Below are 16,527 nucleotides of genomic sequence, written 5' to 3'. Positions count from 1 at the left end.
TCTTTGTCTGTTTATCACTTGATTGTGGATGTAAATTCCAGAAGCCTCTTTCTCAAACATAATCCCAAATGGATTTCAGTGTGAGCGATGATGCAAACTTCCTTGTGGTTTTTCTTCTTCAATCATTTTACTAGATCCTCCTATCCCTGCAGTAAGATTTCCACCAGGCTCACTAGCTGGTCTGCTTCCTTCCCTTGATGCAGCTCGCCATGCAAACGCCTGCCGGCTGTATTAGCAGATTCCTGGGCTAGGTCCAGGTTGTTTCAAACACAAGCTGCAGGGACTATTTTCTGCTGGTCTTCTCGCTGCCTTGTCTCCCTAACTCGAAAACTATCCTTTGATAATACTTTGTCGCACAATTCATCAGAATCTTAGGAACTCAGAATATACTATCCTACGTTAATGTTCAGAATATAACGTACTAAAGTTGAGGTGATAATCCAATCCCTTTTTCTTAGGTACCTATTTTGATTGACACTTGACATTTTATTTGGTAAGGTCAATGAAATTTATGAAATATTTGTTCTATGGAGCTATTTATGTAAAGAACGCCCCTTCCCCCACCACCGTAGTGAAACACTGTTAATCAGGATGTCTGTTCATGTGATAATTCTCCCTCTAATACAGCCATTTAAAAAGCCACCAGAAACAATAAGCTCCTCAACAAGGATTTATAAACAATCACTCTTGAATTCCTTAAAAAAGGAAACAGACGCTATGCTGACGCACAAACACTTTAAAAAAGTTATCAGAGAGTTTAAAAATAGAACAGTACTGCCCTATAGATCAAAAATTGTTCAAGAGATTTTTTTTTAAAAGTTAAGACACCCAAACTGAACTTATATAGGCCATGAAGGCAAAAGAAATCTAATTTAGATTTTTGAGGATTTTCTAGAAGGGCATAAAATACCAGTAAATACTTTAAAGAAAAATATCAACAGGCTTAAGTTTTTCAACACCATTTTCTAGAAAAGAGAAGTTCATCATGCATGGGAAACACCTTTTTCCCACACTTCAAACATGAAAAGCTTTTATTTCCATGTAATGTCAGTTCTAAATTTTCCCTATTTCAAGGTCACCTCATTTCTCTAAAACAAGACGATCAAACCAGACACACCATTACCACACATCTCTTTACTCATGCTGTTGAAAGTCTCAATAATTAATTTGTACTTTAGAAACAGAAGTAAAAGTCCTCCTCTCATCGCTGCTTCTTTATGTACATTGCTCTGTGCTTTCTTAAGGTAGGTAAGGAAGAAAGTCTCTTCCTATTCTTGCCAGATTCAGAATGCTCTAAGTAGATAATGCTCCCACGCCCCACAGCATTTGAAATGAATTCCAAAGTTCTGATGTAGCTAGTGACTTACTCGACGTCCAGAAATATTGCATCTGAGAGACAAGTATAAATCAGATTCCACACAAGACCCTGTGGCAATCTTCTAAGCAACAGTTAAGCATTTTCTAATTAACCTAAATTAAGTTTTTTCTCCCAGAAAGCTTTTCTTTACAGAGCACACAACACCAGTAGACTAATGACTGGATTTTGCTAAAAACTAAAATGATGCCCAGTATCTAACTATATACTAAAGTCTATGCATTAAAATGGAAGTTTATCTATAGTCAGAGTTAATTACCTATTTCAATAAGAGAAAAAAATTACTCTGCTAAAGTCTTCATAGTAAACTTGTGTGTGCCCAATGATGAACAAGCCATTTATACTACTGGAAATTCAAACCAAGCAAGAAATTCTCTTTATTTTTATTATTTGATACACATAGTAAAAATCATGTTATATTTTAATCATGAAGAAAAATTTGCCTTGGATGAGTCACTATAACATGGTGGAAAGTACAGTCTATTAAGAATCAAGAAACCTAAATTTTAGTCCTTGTTCTGCAATTAATTGAAGATATAATAATTTCTGGCAAATCACATAATTTTCAGGGGCCTTGGGTTTTTGTCTCTAAATTCAGGGATTGGTAATCTGGTCTAACACTACAAATCTATAGCGCTGTTTGAACATTATTGTTAAAAACACTTGAGGGATCAGGTTGGTTAAAGCCACAGTAAAGTCTGAATTAAGTAAGGTTAAGCCAGTTTTTCTTTTTCTTTTCTTTCTTTTTTTTTTTTTTTTTTTTAGGTTTCTGACCAACCCATAACCTAAAAAATGTGTGTAAGTGGTGCTTATCAGATATTAAGTTTTCTTAATTATAGCCATTGTCTTTTATTATAATTCTGTACAATATAATAAAAATGTGCAAGTTAAATTTTAGCCTTTGTTTCAGCCCAACTTGCATTGTGTGTCCTCCAATAAACATATCGAACCAACCAACTGAGACAAGCAAACCAAAAAGAGCAGATGAATAATTCTAAAAACAAATGGCAACTTGATCTGTTATTATGGTAGTGAGGACTCAAAGTACATTTGGGCTGGAAAAGACCTTAAAAAATTAACTGCTTTCATGTTTTATGAGTTCATAGATGGTCTATCAGAAACATCCCACGTTGCCTGTAACACATTCACTGAGACCCCGTCCAGAAGAGCCCAAATAAGCTAGGAATTAATACTAAGCTGTGTGTACTGTAAATCACAGCTCATGAAAACTGCTTGTGGATTCCGGTTACACCAGTCATGTACTTTCGTCACATATGTTAAAATATTCAATTAAGCTTCAAAAGAAGATAGAAAAGAAAAATGTCAAAAAACTCGGCCACAACACTTCCAAAACCAACACTGGCATTTTATTCCTCAAGATATTAATGAATTTTTTTTTCAAAATTTTGACTTTTTAAAAAAGTAAAACAGTCTTGTCAATTTAAATGCGAACACACTTAACTTTGCAAAACTTCTATAAATTTAGAAATGTCAGTGTTTTATATTAGCTAGAAGTAAAACACTTAAAAATACTATTCTACTCAAAAGCTAGAAGTTAATATAAATGAATGCAACTACCTAGAGGGACGAATAAGAAGCCATGGCACATGTACTGCGTCTGCAGACTTGGCCAGTGTTGTGCACGTTAAGGAGAAAACACAGCCAAGATGCAGAAAAACCATCGGCTATGCTCATTCACGTCTTAAAGTAGACTCGTTCGGAAAATAAGTAAAAGGCACACAGTTCCCCAGAAAATATTTAATTGTAGTTCTGCAACTGCTTACTAATAATAGTAAGTTAGTTCTGTGAAATTCAGCAGGCAGTTTAAAAACAATTTTTATCATTAACAATCAAGTTTTACAGAAACAATTACATTTAAAAATTGGGAATTTGAAAATGGTTTCCAACTCAGATCCCACTGACGTGACAGTAAACATTAGGTAAGTCTCCTTAGCACTTTCCACTAATACTGTTCTACAAGAAAAAAAAATCAGTAAAGCTTTGGTCCCACACAGATAAAAATCTAAGGATCAATTTTACGCTAAAAGGTTTAAGAGCTCAAAACACAGGTATTTAAAATAAAATGATGAATAGCTTAGAATACTTATGTTAAATAAATCAATGACTCTTTCAAGACGCTTAAAAATCAGAATAATGTGGCAAGAAGAGCAATTTAAGCTTGTGTAACCTTAAAAATTCCTTAAAAAGCAAAGAAATAAGTGTTTTGCAACCACAAATTTTGAGTACTTTAATGAAACATTTTTGTAGTTGTATTCTAGGTCTTAAAGAAGTATACAGAGGTTGAAAATCATTTAATAAGTTGGTCATAATAATTACTGAAAATTGCACCTCTCAAAATGTTTTATATGTAAAAAAGTTGCCAGAATAACCTATTTCTTTTTCATGTAAAATCTTAGGCAGCTTATTTAACTTTCCTGTGCTTTGACTTTTTTTTTTTTTCCTGAGTCAGTAAAATGGGTGCATGGACTGTGGCAGTTTCTAGGCAAAAAATCAGTAGTAAAATTGGAACGCCAGACTAGTCTTATTTCGCCACCTTCAATGTGTTTCAGCTACTGACTGCTATTACCAAATGCAGTCTGTTTAGAGAACCCAAACTGCTTTTAATGGCCTATGGAAAGCACTCATATCTTACTATGGAAAAGGCTAGCAAGAGAACTACCAATGAGAGGCCAAATAAAAATTACAAAGAAAACAAAAGTCTGGCTTATTTATCCCAGAGACATGTGGACACGATGAAACATTATGTTTATAAAAGTGTTTGATATCACTGATAAAAATATTCTAATTTAATTTTACTTTTTTGCAAGGTGGCCCTGATATAGTTGCCAGGCCATTTAAGTAGTTAAGTGGCCATTTAATAAACTGAAAAGATTAACGTTATTGAATGCTAGTCATCTTTGTTACAGTCGAGTAGTTAATGGGTATCTTTAAAAGTTTAATTTAACTGGTGCCAGAGCAGTTTCCAGAGAGAACTGAGAACCCATTTATAGGACTTTAAACAATGAAAAACATCAACGATGAAAAAAACAAACCAAAACCAGAAACACATCTCCCTCAGAAACGCACATCTCCTAGAGACAGAAATATATTTAAGCAAGAAGTATAGGGATGGAGGTTAACTTTCTCATTCAACTATTTAAGAATAACACTTATGTTCTAAGAGTTACATTTCAGTTTATAGGTCTTTGTAATAAAAACATTCTTTGAAAGTAAGTTTACATTTATATTTACAAAGAGCTTTCACCTTTAGCAGTTCATTTATTCTTTCCGACAGCATTTGAAGATAACTGTTGTGATGTTGATTTTTGAGGTGAACTAAGGTTCTGGGATGGTAAGGAGCTGTGACAGAGTGACGACATAAATCCAGATTTCCACTATACCATACGCTACAGTAGTTTACAATTACCAAGCTTTCTACTGAAGGTCGAAGAATATTGGATTATCATTGGTTACTTTATTAGAAGAAATAAAATTACTTAAAAAAAAAAGTCATCACATTTGTTCCCTGACTCTCAAACATCATATTTGATTCAGCCTCTACCAATCTTCCTAGGTAGCTTGGACATGTTTGTCCTTAAAAAACTGCCCTCCTAAGATGGACTTTTTTTTTTTTTTTTCAATAACATCGGTTGTAAAATGCAAAAAATACTGAAAACTTACATGACTCTCAGGATTGCTAAATTTAATTAAGTCTTAGGAATGGAAATGAAGAAAACCCAATGCCGTGTGTATTTGTACTACCAGCACAATTTTGATGATGAACATATATAAAATTTTTACTGACTTTATCGTCTCAGTAATGGAAACAGACAAAAGAAAAAAACAAGTGGTGAAGGTTATGTGAAAAAGTTTCTTAGACCCTAACGATGATGATTTCTCAGGACTTTTAGTCTTGTTCCTGCCACTAACTGGGAAAATTTAGCCAAGTGATTTTATTTTCTCATTTGCAATCGTGGTTATAAAGCTACAAAATAGTATGTAAATGTGGTAGACAAAGTATAAATGGCAGTGTTTTTTAGGCAAAGGAAAATGAACTGGGATAATGCAGAGATCATCCTTCGTTGTTAGTCTGCTTTCTATTTTAGGCACAGTGACCTGTGCAGCAAAGAATCTCAGCTGGAAGCAGCAAAACACAAGTGACAGGCAACTCAATTACATTTCTTACCTGCGTACATATGGTACGTGAGCCTCTCAATAAGCTTAATAACAGTTCCTGCTTTGATAATTGGAATTCCAGCCTTGGGCTGTGTGTTCTCTTCAAATATTATATTCTCTTCGGAGTCAGGCTCTGCAAATCGATAAACATCAGCACTAGGGAGCCTCATCTGCTCCTCCTTCTCTTCCTGTAGCATCGTCACGTCAAGCATCCTTTCCAGTGTGCTCCGGTACTGGAGAGATATCAGTGCTGCCATCCAATTGTTTTTCTCTTCAGCTGACTTGGCAGAAAATATAACACTATTTTCATCTTTTAAAATTATTTCAAAAGCATGCTTGTACTCACTGGTGTCATCTTTGTCATTAATTTGTACCTTTCTCATGAAAAACTTTTCTTTCAGACGATACTCTGCATTGCTAGCACCAGGAAGTCTTGGCTGCCCATGATTTGATTTACAGCAAATCATTAAGCCATCAAAGAGAAATATGTGTCTCTCATGCTTGGCTCCTACACGTGTAAGAGTTCCTTCCATTATAAATTCATTGCAACACTGTCCAATGTCTTTTCCCTCCCAACCATCAATATTCTTTTGAATCTCGTTCATTTTCTTGATTGCTAGTTGTTTCCCCTTCATTTGCTGACTATAAAACCGACATGCAGATTCACTGGGATAAAGGAAAAAACAGTATTAGTGCACAGATAACAGGCAACCTAGAATTCACGTAAATAAAGGACAGTAATAAGAGTACATTTAAAAAAAAGTTGCACTGACAAGGTGTTCACTAATTCTCCACATATATTAGTGATACAAAACTGTACCATTTAGAAACCAAAGCAACACAGTAGAGACTTTTTTTAGTGACTACTGACAAAATTCTACTCTATAAATCCAGCTACGGAATGATTACTTCTACCTTGGCTACTATTTAGAATGACAAATATTAAAAAGTAGCTCCATACAGTGAAAAGAAGAAGAGACTTAAAAAATTATTTAAAAATGTTTAAGTGGATAAGAGCTAAAGCTAAAAATCATGCACAGATTATAATGAGGAAACTGGAAGCAATGTATCTGAATTAATACCTCAAGTTACATAACCCCTAAATAAAGGACACTACGAATTTTACTTTCACAGAACGGTGATGTTGACATAAATCTACGCAAGACATTTTTCTCTCTCTCTCCTTTAGCTTACCAGTTGGCTCTCAGGAGGTCTTGTCTGGGAGTATGCAAGGAAAATGCACAAATATGAAAGGTTTTTCAAACAATAACAAATTCTCTTGGCTTTGATGTCACTTCCTCTGAAAGACCAAGCTTGTCACTAAAACTATTTTCTTCATTGTTTACTGACGAGGGAACTGAGATCCCTGAATCTATACCAAAATATTCAGGGTGAAAAGGAGGATTATTAAAAAAGTAAAAATATTCACCTCAGTCTTCGTTTTGCAAGACTTTTAGAACATATTTTTTCCATACCACTCTGAACATTAAGCAAAGCTGTTATTGCTTGTTTCAAACATTCCTTGTCTTCTTGATCTTCACTCTTTTCTTCTAACTGCTGCAAAGTCAAAATGACAAATCTGAACCAGTAGGACAGTTTGGGACAAAAAGAATAAAGATAACATCGATTCAACTCTTCCTATCACAATGCAACTTGTAAATGTGTCATAAAATGCATTCTTTTAAAAAAGCGTTTTCTTCTTTATGTATTACTTTCTATATTAACATGCAACCAAGTTTTCCACATTAAAAAAAAAAAAAAACAAAAACCAGTAGAAGCAGTGTTAAGAGATGTCACACCTTGTGACAGGCAATAGTGTGCAGTTTCTCAGGTGACTATTCCTGAAAAGAAATGAGGGACATAAAGTGTCTTCTTAACCAGCACAGGATTTGCACAGCAGCAAGCACATAGATGAGGTTTTCTTAAGTATGGAATCTGGTCTTAGGTTTCTGATTCCAACACGGCTGCTGTAGCAACAGGATGATTAGGAAGATAAATACACACAGGAGGATGCAATATGGTGGAGAGGAACTTGAAGACACAAAACCTAGGACCAAATTTTGACTCTACTGCTGTGTGACTTTGGGGCAGATTATTTGACTTCTGAGTCTCACTTTTCCCAACTATTAAATGAAGCTTCATAAAAATCTTGCCCTGCCTACTTAATGAGGTTCTCTCTCTCTCTCTCTCTTTTTAAAGTTTACTTATTTATTTTGAGAGAGACAGAGACAGTGTGAGTTGCAAAGGGACAGAGAGAGAGAGAAAGGGAGGGAGGGAGAGAGAGAATCCTAAGCAGGCTCCACACTGTCAGCGCAGAGTCCAACGCAGGCCTTGAACTCACAAAACCGTCAGATCATGACCTGAGCCGAAACCAAGAGTTAGACGCTCAACTAACTGAGCCACCCAGGTGCCTATTTAATGGGATTCTTATTAAAAATCAAAGCACTGTGTAAATGGTAATGTACAGTATAAGTTGTTTTCTTTGTAGTTCTATAGAATTAATATTGGTATCATGAAGAATTTTGTCAGTATTCACACGTTAAGATTATGAGTAAAACTAGAAATGTAACTATTAGTGAAACCCAAGCACATTTTCTACTGGTGGCAAAAGTCTGTGCTTAATAAGGATTGAGTCATCAATTACTACCAGTTATCAATACAACAGGTGGCTATAATTGAAGCAAGCAGTTAACTGAGCAAGGTATGAGTTACAATAAGTAACAAGAATTCAGTAAACTTATAAACCTGCTTCTGGCTACCAAAAAGAAAAAGTTAAGAAATAGCATTTACCAATAGTTTTCATGCAATATTTAAGAACATTTACTCTTTATGACAAAGGAAAAGACAGGAGAAATAAAACCACAAAATATTCAAAGTACCTTGTAAAGGTTTACTTTTTAATGAGAGTAATTATTCATTATGACTCTAAGGATTTTATGTTCTTGAAAGATATTCCTTAAAGATCAACAACAAATTCCTTTTCAGTTCTGCTAAAGACTATATACACATTCTGATGATTTGTGAAAAGTAAACTTATTTCTTACTCAAAGCCCTAAACCGTTTTTCTAAAAATAATTTACTTAAAATACCTTAAATGCTCAAGTATTCCATAAGTTATAAATACCGTATTGTAAAGTCTATTTAATGCTCAGCTTTTATCATCCAAATTTCTTATATTCATTATTAAAAACTCACCATACTTTCAACTAAAAGGTGCAAACTACACTTTTTAGAAAAATATTCAGTCTCAATTGTGTTAGTAAAATAAAAATCTATTCACAATAATCCCCCAGATAAAACGGGTAAAAAAATGGTTCTCCCCCCAAAGGATAAAAGACTTAAAATATACATATATCTCATATATCTATATATATCAGAAGATACTCAGATATCACTTACTCATAGTATTGTTCTTCACTATGGCCAGCTAGATTAAAGGAAGTCAATGGCCAAGTGTTCATGAAAGACAGCTACTAGATTTTTACTTAACGGCTATTACTGGTAAGCTGAAGGCTGGACTTTGGGTAATCTCTCAAAATACCTTCCGTCCCTATCACTCTAAAACTATTCACCTCTCATATGGCAGAATTTTGGGAGACAAATAAAATGTTACTGTTAACCCTTACTTCCAAGTCAGCAATCTCACACTGAAAGCAATGTTCATGAAAAAGAGGCAGAATTCTACATGGCATAATGAGAGCACCACAAATGAGAACTATTTCACTGAGTTGTTTCAGAATTTAATTGCTCAGATATTCAAGTCAATAAGACACATGGAGAGTTTTTAGTTTTAAAGAGTTGGCACCAACAGGGAACAGAATATTGAGTCCTTCATATTCTATCCTGTGGTATTTTTTGTATTATTAATTCAGGCAAACAAACCTAAAGTCATACAAAACACAGTTTTAACATACATAAAAAGAACTATGAAAGTAACAAATGCATTTCGGCATGTATTTAGTTTTCTATTCCATAAATGTTTGAAGATTCTGGGTCATTTATCTATCATTTAACGATAGCATTTCACATACAGAATATACCAGTATCTCAAAAATATTGTTAATACATTCTAAAACCCCAAACCCAAAGTCTATGTCAAAACCCATAAATCTTTACTAATAAAGTAATTTTTAAGTTTTTTTTAAAAGATTTTATTTTAAAGTTTATTTATTTATTTTGAGAGAGAGTGCGCAGAGCAGAGAGAGAGAGAGAATCCCAAGCAGTTTCTACATTGTCAGCACGGAGCCCTATGTGGGGATCCAAACTTACGAACTGTGAGACTATGATCCAAGCCAAAACCAAGAGTTGGCCACTCAACTGACTGAGCCACCCAGGCGCCCCATGAAGTAATTTTTAAATGTAATTTTTACCTTCACAGCATTAGTCAAGCATCTAAAATAAATTTCAATGTAATAAATGACCTTTCTTATAGGCACTTTTGCTTAACATAGCTGACTTAAACTGGGCATTGGTGCAGAATAGTTGAAGTTAACTACCATCAAAGCGGTGGCTTATTGTTGCTACAGAAACAAAGCAGTGGCAATCAGTATGTAAATAAGACTCCACAAAGCAGCATCCTCTTTTTACCAAAGTGATGTTCAATACCATGCTTGTCATGGGTACCTATTTAATAACATTGTGCAACAGCAACAATTTAATTTTACAAATACAGTTCTGCTTAAATAGTTAAAAATGATCAAGTCTTGAGGTTAAATTGCTGTATATGAGATTATATTTAAAATAATCCACAGAATCATATTCCAAAGCACAGTGAAAACTCATTGCTCTATAGTGTTGATAAAATTTATATTCTCAAAAGAAAGGATCCACTTATACCAGTGATTACTTTTTCTTGGTCCTTTAGAAATAAGTGAAGGGGCAGAAATCAACATGGAGTACTGCGTGTCCAAAGGAAACCCTGGGAAGTTTCCAGGGTTTAAATGGGTTTAAATTTAAGAAGCTGTGAACTGGAAAAGGAGACAAAACTGAAGATTGTTTACATACAAAAAATAAAGTGTTACACCTGATGCATTTTATAGGAGTCCAACTAATTCACAAACATGTAATGGTTTCCTTTGGTTAAAAAAAAAAAAAAAAACCCTTTGAACTCATGTTTTTATTTCTAGAAATTACTTTTTCCAACACTAGATTATTTAAAATGAAGGAATTGCCATTACTTGATGGCAGAGGCAGGCAAGACCCAGGATTTCTGACCCTGAGTTCAAGGGCTTTTCAATATACTAACCAAAACACCAAAATAAGTTTGAAATACCTATTTAGAAAATATTCACCAAATAAGATCTAGCCCATTCAGATAGGTAAACTGCATGCAGTGCACAGGATGGCAAAATATAGAATCAAGAAAAATGTACTTATCTACGGTTTGGGACATAAAATAAAGATCTGTCTTTGTCTTAAATGTTGCGTGTATATAGAGAGTTTATCACAGAATGGGAAAACACAAGCAAAGATGAGGATCACATTTTGATTGTGGAGTGGTTACTTGTATACTCTTTGATGAGATGCTAAGAACAGATTACAAAGTGGAAAATACATGGTCAAACAGTAAATTTAATTTACTAGTCCTGTTAACAAATGTATGGAATATTATCCAAATTATCCAGAAACCAACTAATTAAACCACTGCTCCCGACTCTTTGCTATGCTTTAACCTAAATATCCCTTTAAAGGCTGAGCAAAGAAAGGCAATGACCCTCAACTATTCTTTTATAGTAGCAGCACAACTAAAAGCTATGGGTGAAAAAGATGAAATTCTTAACTAAAATGAGATTTAGAGATTATCTTCAGCTTTAAATTGCTCATATTACTTGTTAAGTCAGAAAGTACATTTCAGGATGCCTGGGTGGCTTATTTGGTTAAGCGTCTGACCCTTGGTTTCAGCTCAGGTCATGATCTCACAGCTCGGGACTTCGAGCCCCATGTTGGGCTCTGCACCAAAAGCATGGAGCCTGCTTGGGATTTCTCTCTCCCTCTCTCTCTGCTCTTCCCTTGGCTTGTTCTCTCTCTCAAAAATAAATAAATAAACATTAAAAAAATCTTAAAAAATATATTTTTTTAAATTTAAACTTTTTTGTTTTTAATTTTATTTATATTTGAGAGACAGAGTGCGAGTGGGGCAGGGGCAGAGAGAGAGGGAGACACAGAATCTGAAGCAGGCTCCAGGCTCTGAGCTGTCAGCACAGAGCCCGATGTGGGGCTTGAACCCACAAACCACGAGATCATGACCTGAGCCGAAGTCAGACACTTAACCAAATGCACCACCCAGGCACCCCAAGAAAGTACATTTCATAACCAGTTCCCTCCTTTCCCCTCAAAGTTATTTTTTAAGTTAGTGATTTCATATATGCAAATAACTCTATTATAATATATGAAATTTCAACCAGGAAGTGATGTTAATGATATTAACAAAATGTAATCTTCTTTTACTTAATCAGCCTAAAGAAACCCTCATTTTCCCCCAAGACAAGTGAGCAGATGATCATTACCAAAGCTGCATATAATACATGGAATAAACAGTATAAATTTATGGCATAAATGTATACTTCTTCTACAGTTGTAAGTTAAATAAAGTAGTATCTTTATAAAATTAGCCAGTGGTTGAAAATATAAAAATGAAATCTTAAAATATAAATTATAACATGACTTATAATTCACTATTAGGAAATAAAAGCAATATTCTCAAAGATGTTTCAGGAAAGTCACAAATTTTATTGAGATAATGAAGTAGATGTCTTTTGTCTTTTAGAAACTAGAACATTAATAGTAGCTGAGTGGAAAAAAAACCTCAAAAGGGCAGATCAACAAGGCAAAGCCAATCAGGTCCCAACTGGAATTAATTTAGCAAATATTTAATTAACCATCCATATTTATAGCAATGAAAATATGATGGTGAGCAAGCCCATTTGGTCCCTACTGTTAGCTTAAAGCATGGAAGAGAAGAGAAATGAATGACAAAGTGTTATGTAATGGGGGAAATATAGCCTTCTGGAAATACACAGCAAGAAGAAGGGTTCCAGAAGGAAATGACTATAGGAACTGAAGAATAAGAATGGGGAAACATTGGTAAAAGAATTTAAAATAGGCAGATGAAATAATATGTGTGATTGAGAGATTTTTAGGGACCAGGACTGAGAGAAACTAGCTGAAGAGTAGAGCCTGGTGGGTGGGAAGAAAAGAAGTTGGAGAGAAGTGATGGGTCAACCTCAGGCTTTATTAGGAACTTGGACATTAACCTGCGGCAATGGGGAGCCATTAAGGGTTTTAAGCTAGTGACTAACATGATCAAATTTGCAATTTAGAAGGATGACTTTGGTTTACTTAGCTCCTCAAGAGCAGATTGTGTAGGGAAGGGAGATGGAAAAGGCAAAACTAAAGGGAGACTTTCAATAATAGAGATAAGATGATCATGGCCTTCAGAGTATTGAGAGGAAACGAAAAGATGAATCTAAAAGAAGATCCTTTTCAAGAACGAAAAGGACTTACTTGGTGACTAAATGGATGTGACAGAAAGAATGAGAGAGAAGAGTTGAAGACTCTTGGGTTTTTTGTGTTTTTTTTTAATTTTTATTTATTTTTGAGAGAGACAGACACAAAGTATGAGTGGGGGAGGGGCAGAGGGAGAGGGAGACACAGAATCTGAAGCAGGCTCCAGGCTCTGAGCTGTCAGCACAGAGCCTGCGCGGGGTTTGAACTCACGAACTGTGAGATCATGACCTGAGCCAAAGTCAGACGCTTAACTGACTGAACCGCCCCAAGGTGGCTTAACTGACTGAAGCCCCAAGGACTCTCAGGTTTCTACTGAGCAGCAAGATGGATAGTGGGGGCTGCTCATGAGAGAGTGAGCACAGAAAGAGTACTTTTGCTAGAAAAGATAGTGAGTTTTGAAGAAAGTGAATTTGACGTGCTTACATAATAAACAAGCAAAGTTGTTCAATAAACAGTTGGATAATAAACAGCCTACATTTCCACGTTCCCCCCCTTTTTTTTTAATGTTTATTTATTTTGAGAGAGAGAGAGAGAGAGAGAGAGAGAGAGAGAGAGCGCACAAGTAAGCACATGCCCGTGGGAGAAGGGGCAGAGAGAGAGAGAAAGAGAGAAAGAGAATCCCAAGCAGACTGCACTGTCAGGGCAGAGCCCAATGCGGGGCTTTATTTCAGGAACGTGAGATGATGACTCGAGCCGAAATCAAGAGTCAGACATTTAACTGACTGAGCCACCGAGGCGTCCCTCTACATTTCCCTTTTTATACCCCTCTCTTCATTGAATCCTTTTAATTCTAATGAGAACTGCATAAGTTCCTAATTTTTTTCATGTTGCCATAATCAACGTTTGGTGTGGCAGTTTATTACCTAATAGCAAAGGGGTCACTGCTTTATCCAGAGCAATTTCATGAGTAAATGATGGGATTGGGGGTGGGAGGAGATGAAAGGAGTGGTGGGTTTCAGGACATGCTACCCCCCCAAATAGCACCTTGACATATTAAATATTTTAAGTCGAAGGGGTTTTAGAAAACAGATCAATGACCTTCTTGCTTCTGTTTTCTTAAGTTCCTTCACCTTAAATATCCAGTGCGCCAATGCTCCTGTATCATGTAAAAGTGACATCAAATAAACTTGTATGAATAAATAAAGTTGTATGCTTTTTCTCCTGTTAGTCTTTGTCAGTTTACTTTTCAGACCCAGTAAGTGGGTTGAAGAAAAATTTCCTTCCCTACAGGTCCTTGGAGCTGAATTTGTTCTTTTTTTTTTTCAGTACATTTTAATGGAGAACACTTGGCATGGAAATTATGTCTCAATAAAGCTGCTTTTTATTTATTTTTGCTGTTTTTTTTTAAAGTAATACTTTAACACTTTTAGCAGATGCTAAATATGTGCTCTTCAGCTTTCTGTATACCTATCAGAGTATCTTCCTTCTATAAAAAGACTAATAGTTTTAGCAGATTGAAGCTAAGTTCAATTTCTAGTCTGAAACATGCAGTAATAAAAGAAATTACAGAGGCGCATGGGTGGCTCAGTTGGTTTGGCGGCCGACTTTGCCTTGGGTCATGATCTTATTATGGCTTGTGAGATTGAGCCCCACATCAGGCTCTGTGCTGACAGCTCAAGCGTGGAACTAGCTTCAGATTCTGTGTTTCCCTCTCTCTCTGTCCCTCCCCCCTCTCAAAAATAAACATTAAAAAAAATTAAAACAACAAAAAAACTGTGTTTATTCCCCAAATTATACACAGCTCAGGCAGCAGAAAACTGAAGCCTTACTGGTTTCACATGCCAGGGGATAACGTTTAAAGCTGAGAGAATGGCTGGAAATTAAGGATGAAATCTCCAAGTATAAGGGAACCACAGAGACTGTGCCCACAAATCTGAACATCATCTCTGCCCACACACTTATCTGACTACCAAATCATACATGTGTAGGGAAGATCCAAGAGAATCAGGCTAAAAAAGCATCATATGGAAATCCTAGAAAGTAAACAGAGATATCAGCTGCTGTATAACACAGAAGAGACAAATTTGCAGCTGAGTCCAGGAAAGTTAACTGTCTACTAGCGTAAAAAACCAACAATCCAAAAACAAGAATCCCACAATCCTCAACACTATAGAATCCAGAGTTGTTAACTAACAAACAACAGGAAAATATAACTCATGTTCAAGGAAAAAAAGTCAGTTAATAGAAACTGACACCAAGTGGACCCAGATGTTGGATTTAAGAAAGGCTTCAAAGTGGCTTTTCTGATCATGTTCAAAGAATTAAAGGAAAACATGGTCTTACTGAATGGACAGATAGAGAGTCTGTGGAAACTGTAAAACAAAATCCAAATGGAAATTCAAGAGTAAGCAAGATACTAACAGTTCTATTGATAGATCAATAAAAATTACTAATTTGAAGAACAAAGAATAAGATTTAAGAAAAACGAACAATCTTATAGATCTGTGGGACAACATAAAATGGTTCAACATATATGTAACTAGAGTTCCAGAAGGAGAGGAAATTAAAGAAAAATGGCAGAAAATGCAAGAATAATGTAAAAGCAAGTTAAAATCTGAAGGATGGAAAGGAGTCTGAAACTTTAAACAGGATATCAACCCTAAAAAAATGTTAGGATAGCTCATTTATAAAAATAAAACACCTTTCAAAACTATTCTTATCAAAGAGAAAATTACCAAAATTATAAACGCACCTCACAGCAGTTTGATTGATTTAAAATTTAAAACTGGAATAGTACAATAGCCAGCTGTTAATTGTGTTTTTACTACAATGGCTCCTGAATTACACTATCCTATGCTTAACTTTAGACATTTAACATCTGTAGTCAGCCATAATACCATTTAGCTCACTGCTTTGAACCCATGGTTTCTGGATACGAATGTCTAAATTTAGAAATCTAGTTTAAGGGAATGGAAGCTAGATAGACCTCTGTTGCGCTTATTTTTATGATAGAAGCTGTTTTCTAAATCTTCTCTTATTGCTCGTATTAGGACATCAGCTCAGGGGCGCCTGGGTGGCCCAGTCGGTTAAGTGTCCGACTTCGGCTCAGGTCATGATCTCACAGTCCATGAGTTCAAGCCCTGCATCAGGCTCTGTGCCGACAGCTCAGGGCCTGGAGCCTGCTTTGGATTCTGCGTCTCCCTCTGTCTCTGTCCATCCCCTGCTCATGCTCTGTCTCTCTCTCTCAAAAATAAATAAACATTAAAAAAATTAAAAAAAAGAAAGACATCAGCTTATAGGCAGTATAAAAAATGGTCTGATGGGGTACCTGGGTGGCTCAGTCGGTTAAGCATCAGACTTTTGATTTTGCCTCAGGTCATGATCTTGTGGTTGTGAGATTGAGCCCCACATCGGACTCTGAGATGAGTGTGGAGCCTGCTCTCTCTCTCTTTCTGCCTCCCTCTCTGCCCCCCCCCCCCCCCGCTTGTTCTCTCTCTTTCTCTCTCAAGAAATTAACATTTTAAATAAAT

The 16,527-nt window shown here is 35.6% G+C and overlaps 1 protein-coding gene across 3 annotated transcripts in view; it reads right to left on the bottom strand.

The window, feature by feature from the left end:
• Window positions 1-16,527, bottom strand: part of SOS1 (SOS Ras/Rac guanine nucleotide exchange factor 1) — a 148,637-nt gene that overhangs the window by 37,624 nt on the left and 94,486 nt on the right. For 2 of the 3 annotated variants that reach the window (XM_019446753.2, XM_019446764.2), the window contains exons 9-10: window positions 6,981-7,108; window positions 5,562-6,217 (exon numbers count right to left, since the gene is read on the bottom strand). In XM_019446753.2, coding sequence (XP_019302298.1) covers window positions 5,562-6,217; window positions 6,981-7,108 — 784 coding nt within the window. The remainder of the gene's footprint in view (window positions 1-5,561; window positions 6,218-6,980; window positions 7,109-16,527) is intronic. The other variant, XM_019446771.2, reaches the window with a different exon arrangement.

This window comes from Panthera pardus, unplaced genomic scaffold (assembly GCF_024362965.1).
Source record: "Panthera pardus isolate Hobbes unplaced genomic scaffold, ASM2436296v1 HiC_scaffold_26, whole genome shotgun sequence".
Lineage (NCBI taxonomy): Eukaryota > Metazoa > Chordata > Mammalia > Carnivora > Felidae > Panthera > Panthera pardus.
The sequence above is the reverse complement of the archived record's forward strand: the minus strand, read 5'-3'. Positions and strand labels throughout refer to the sequence as shown.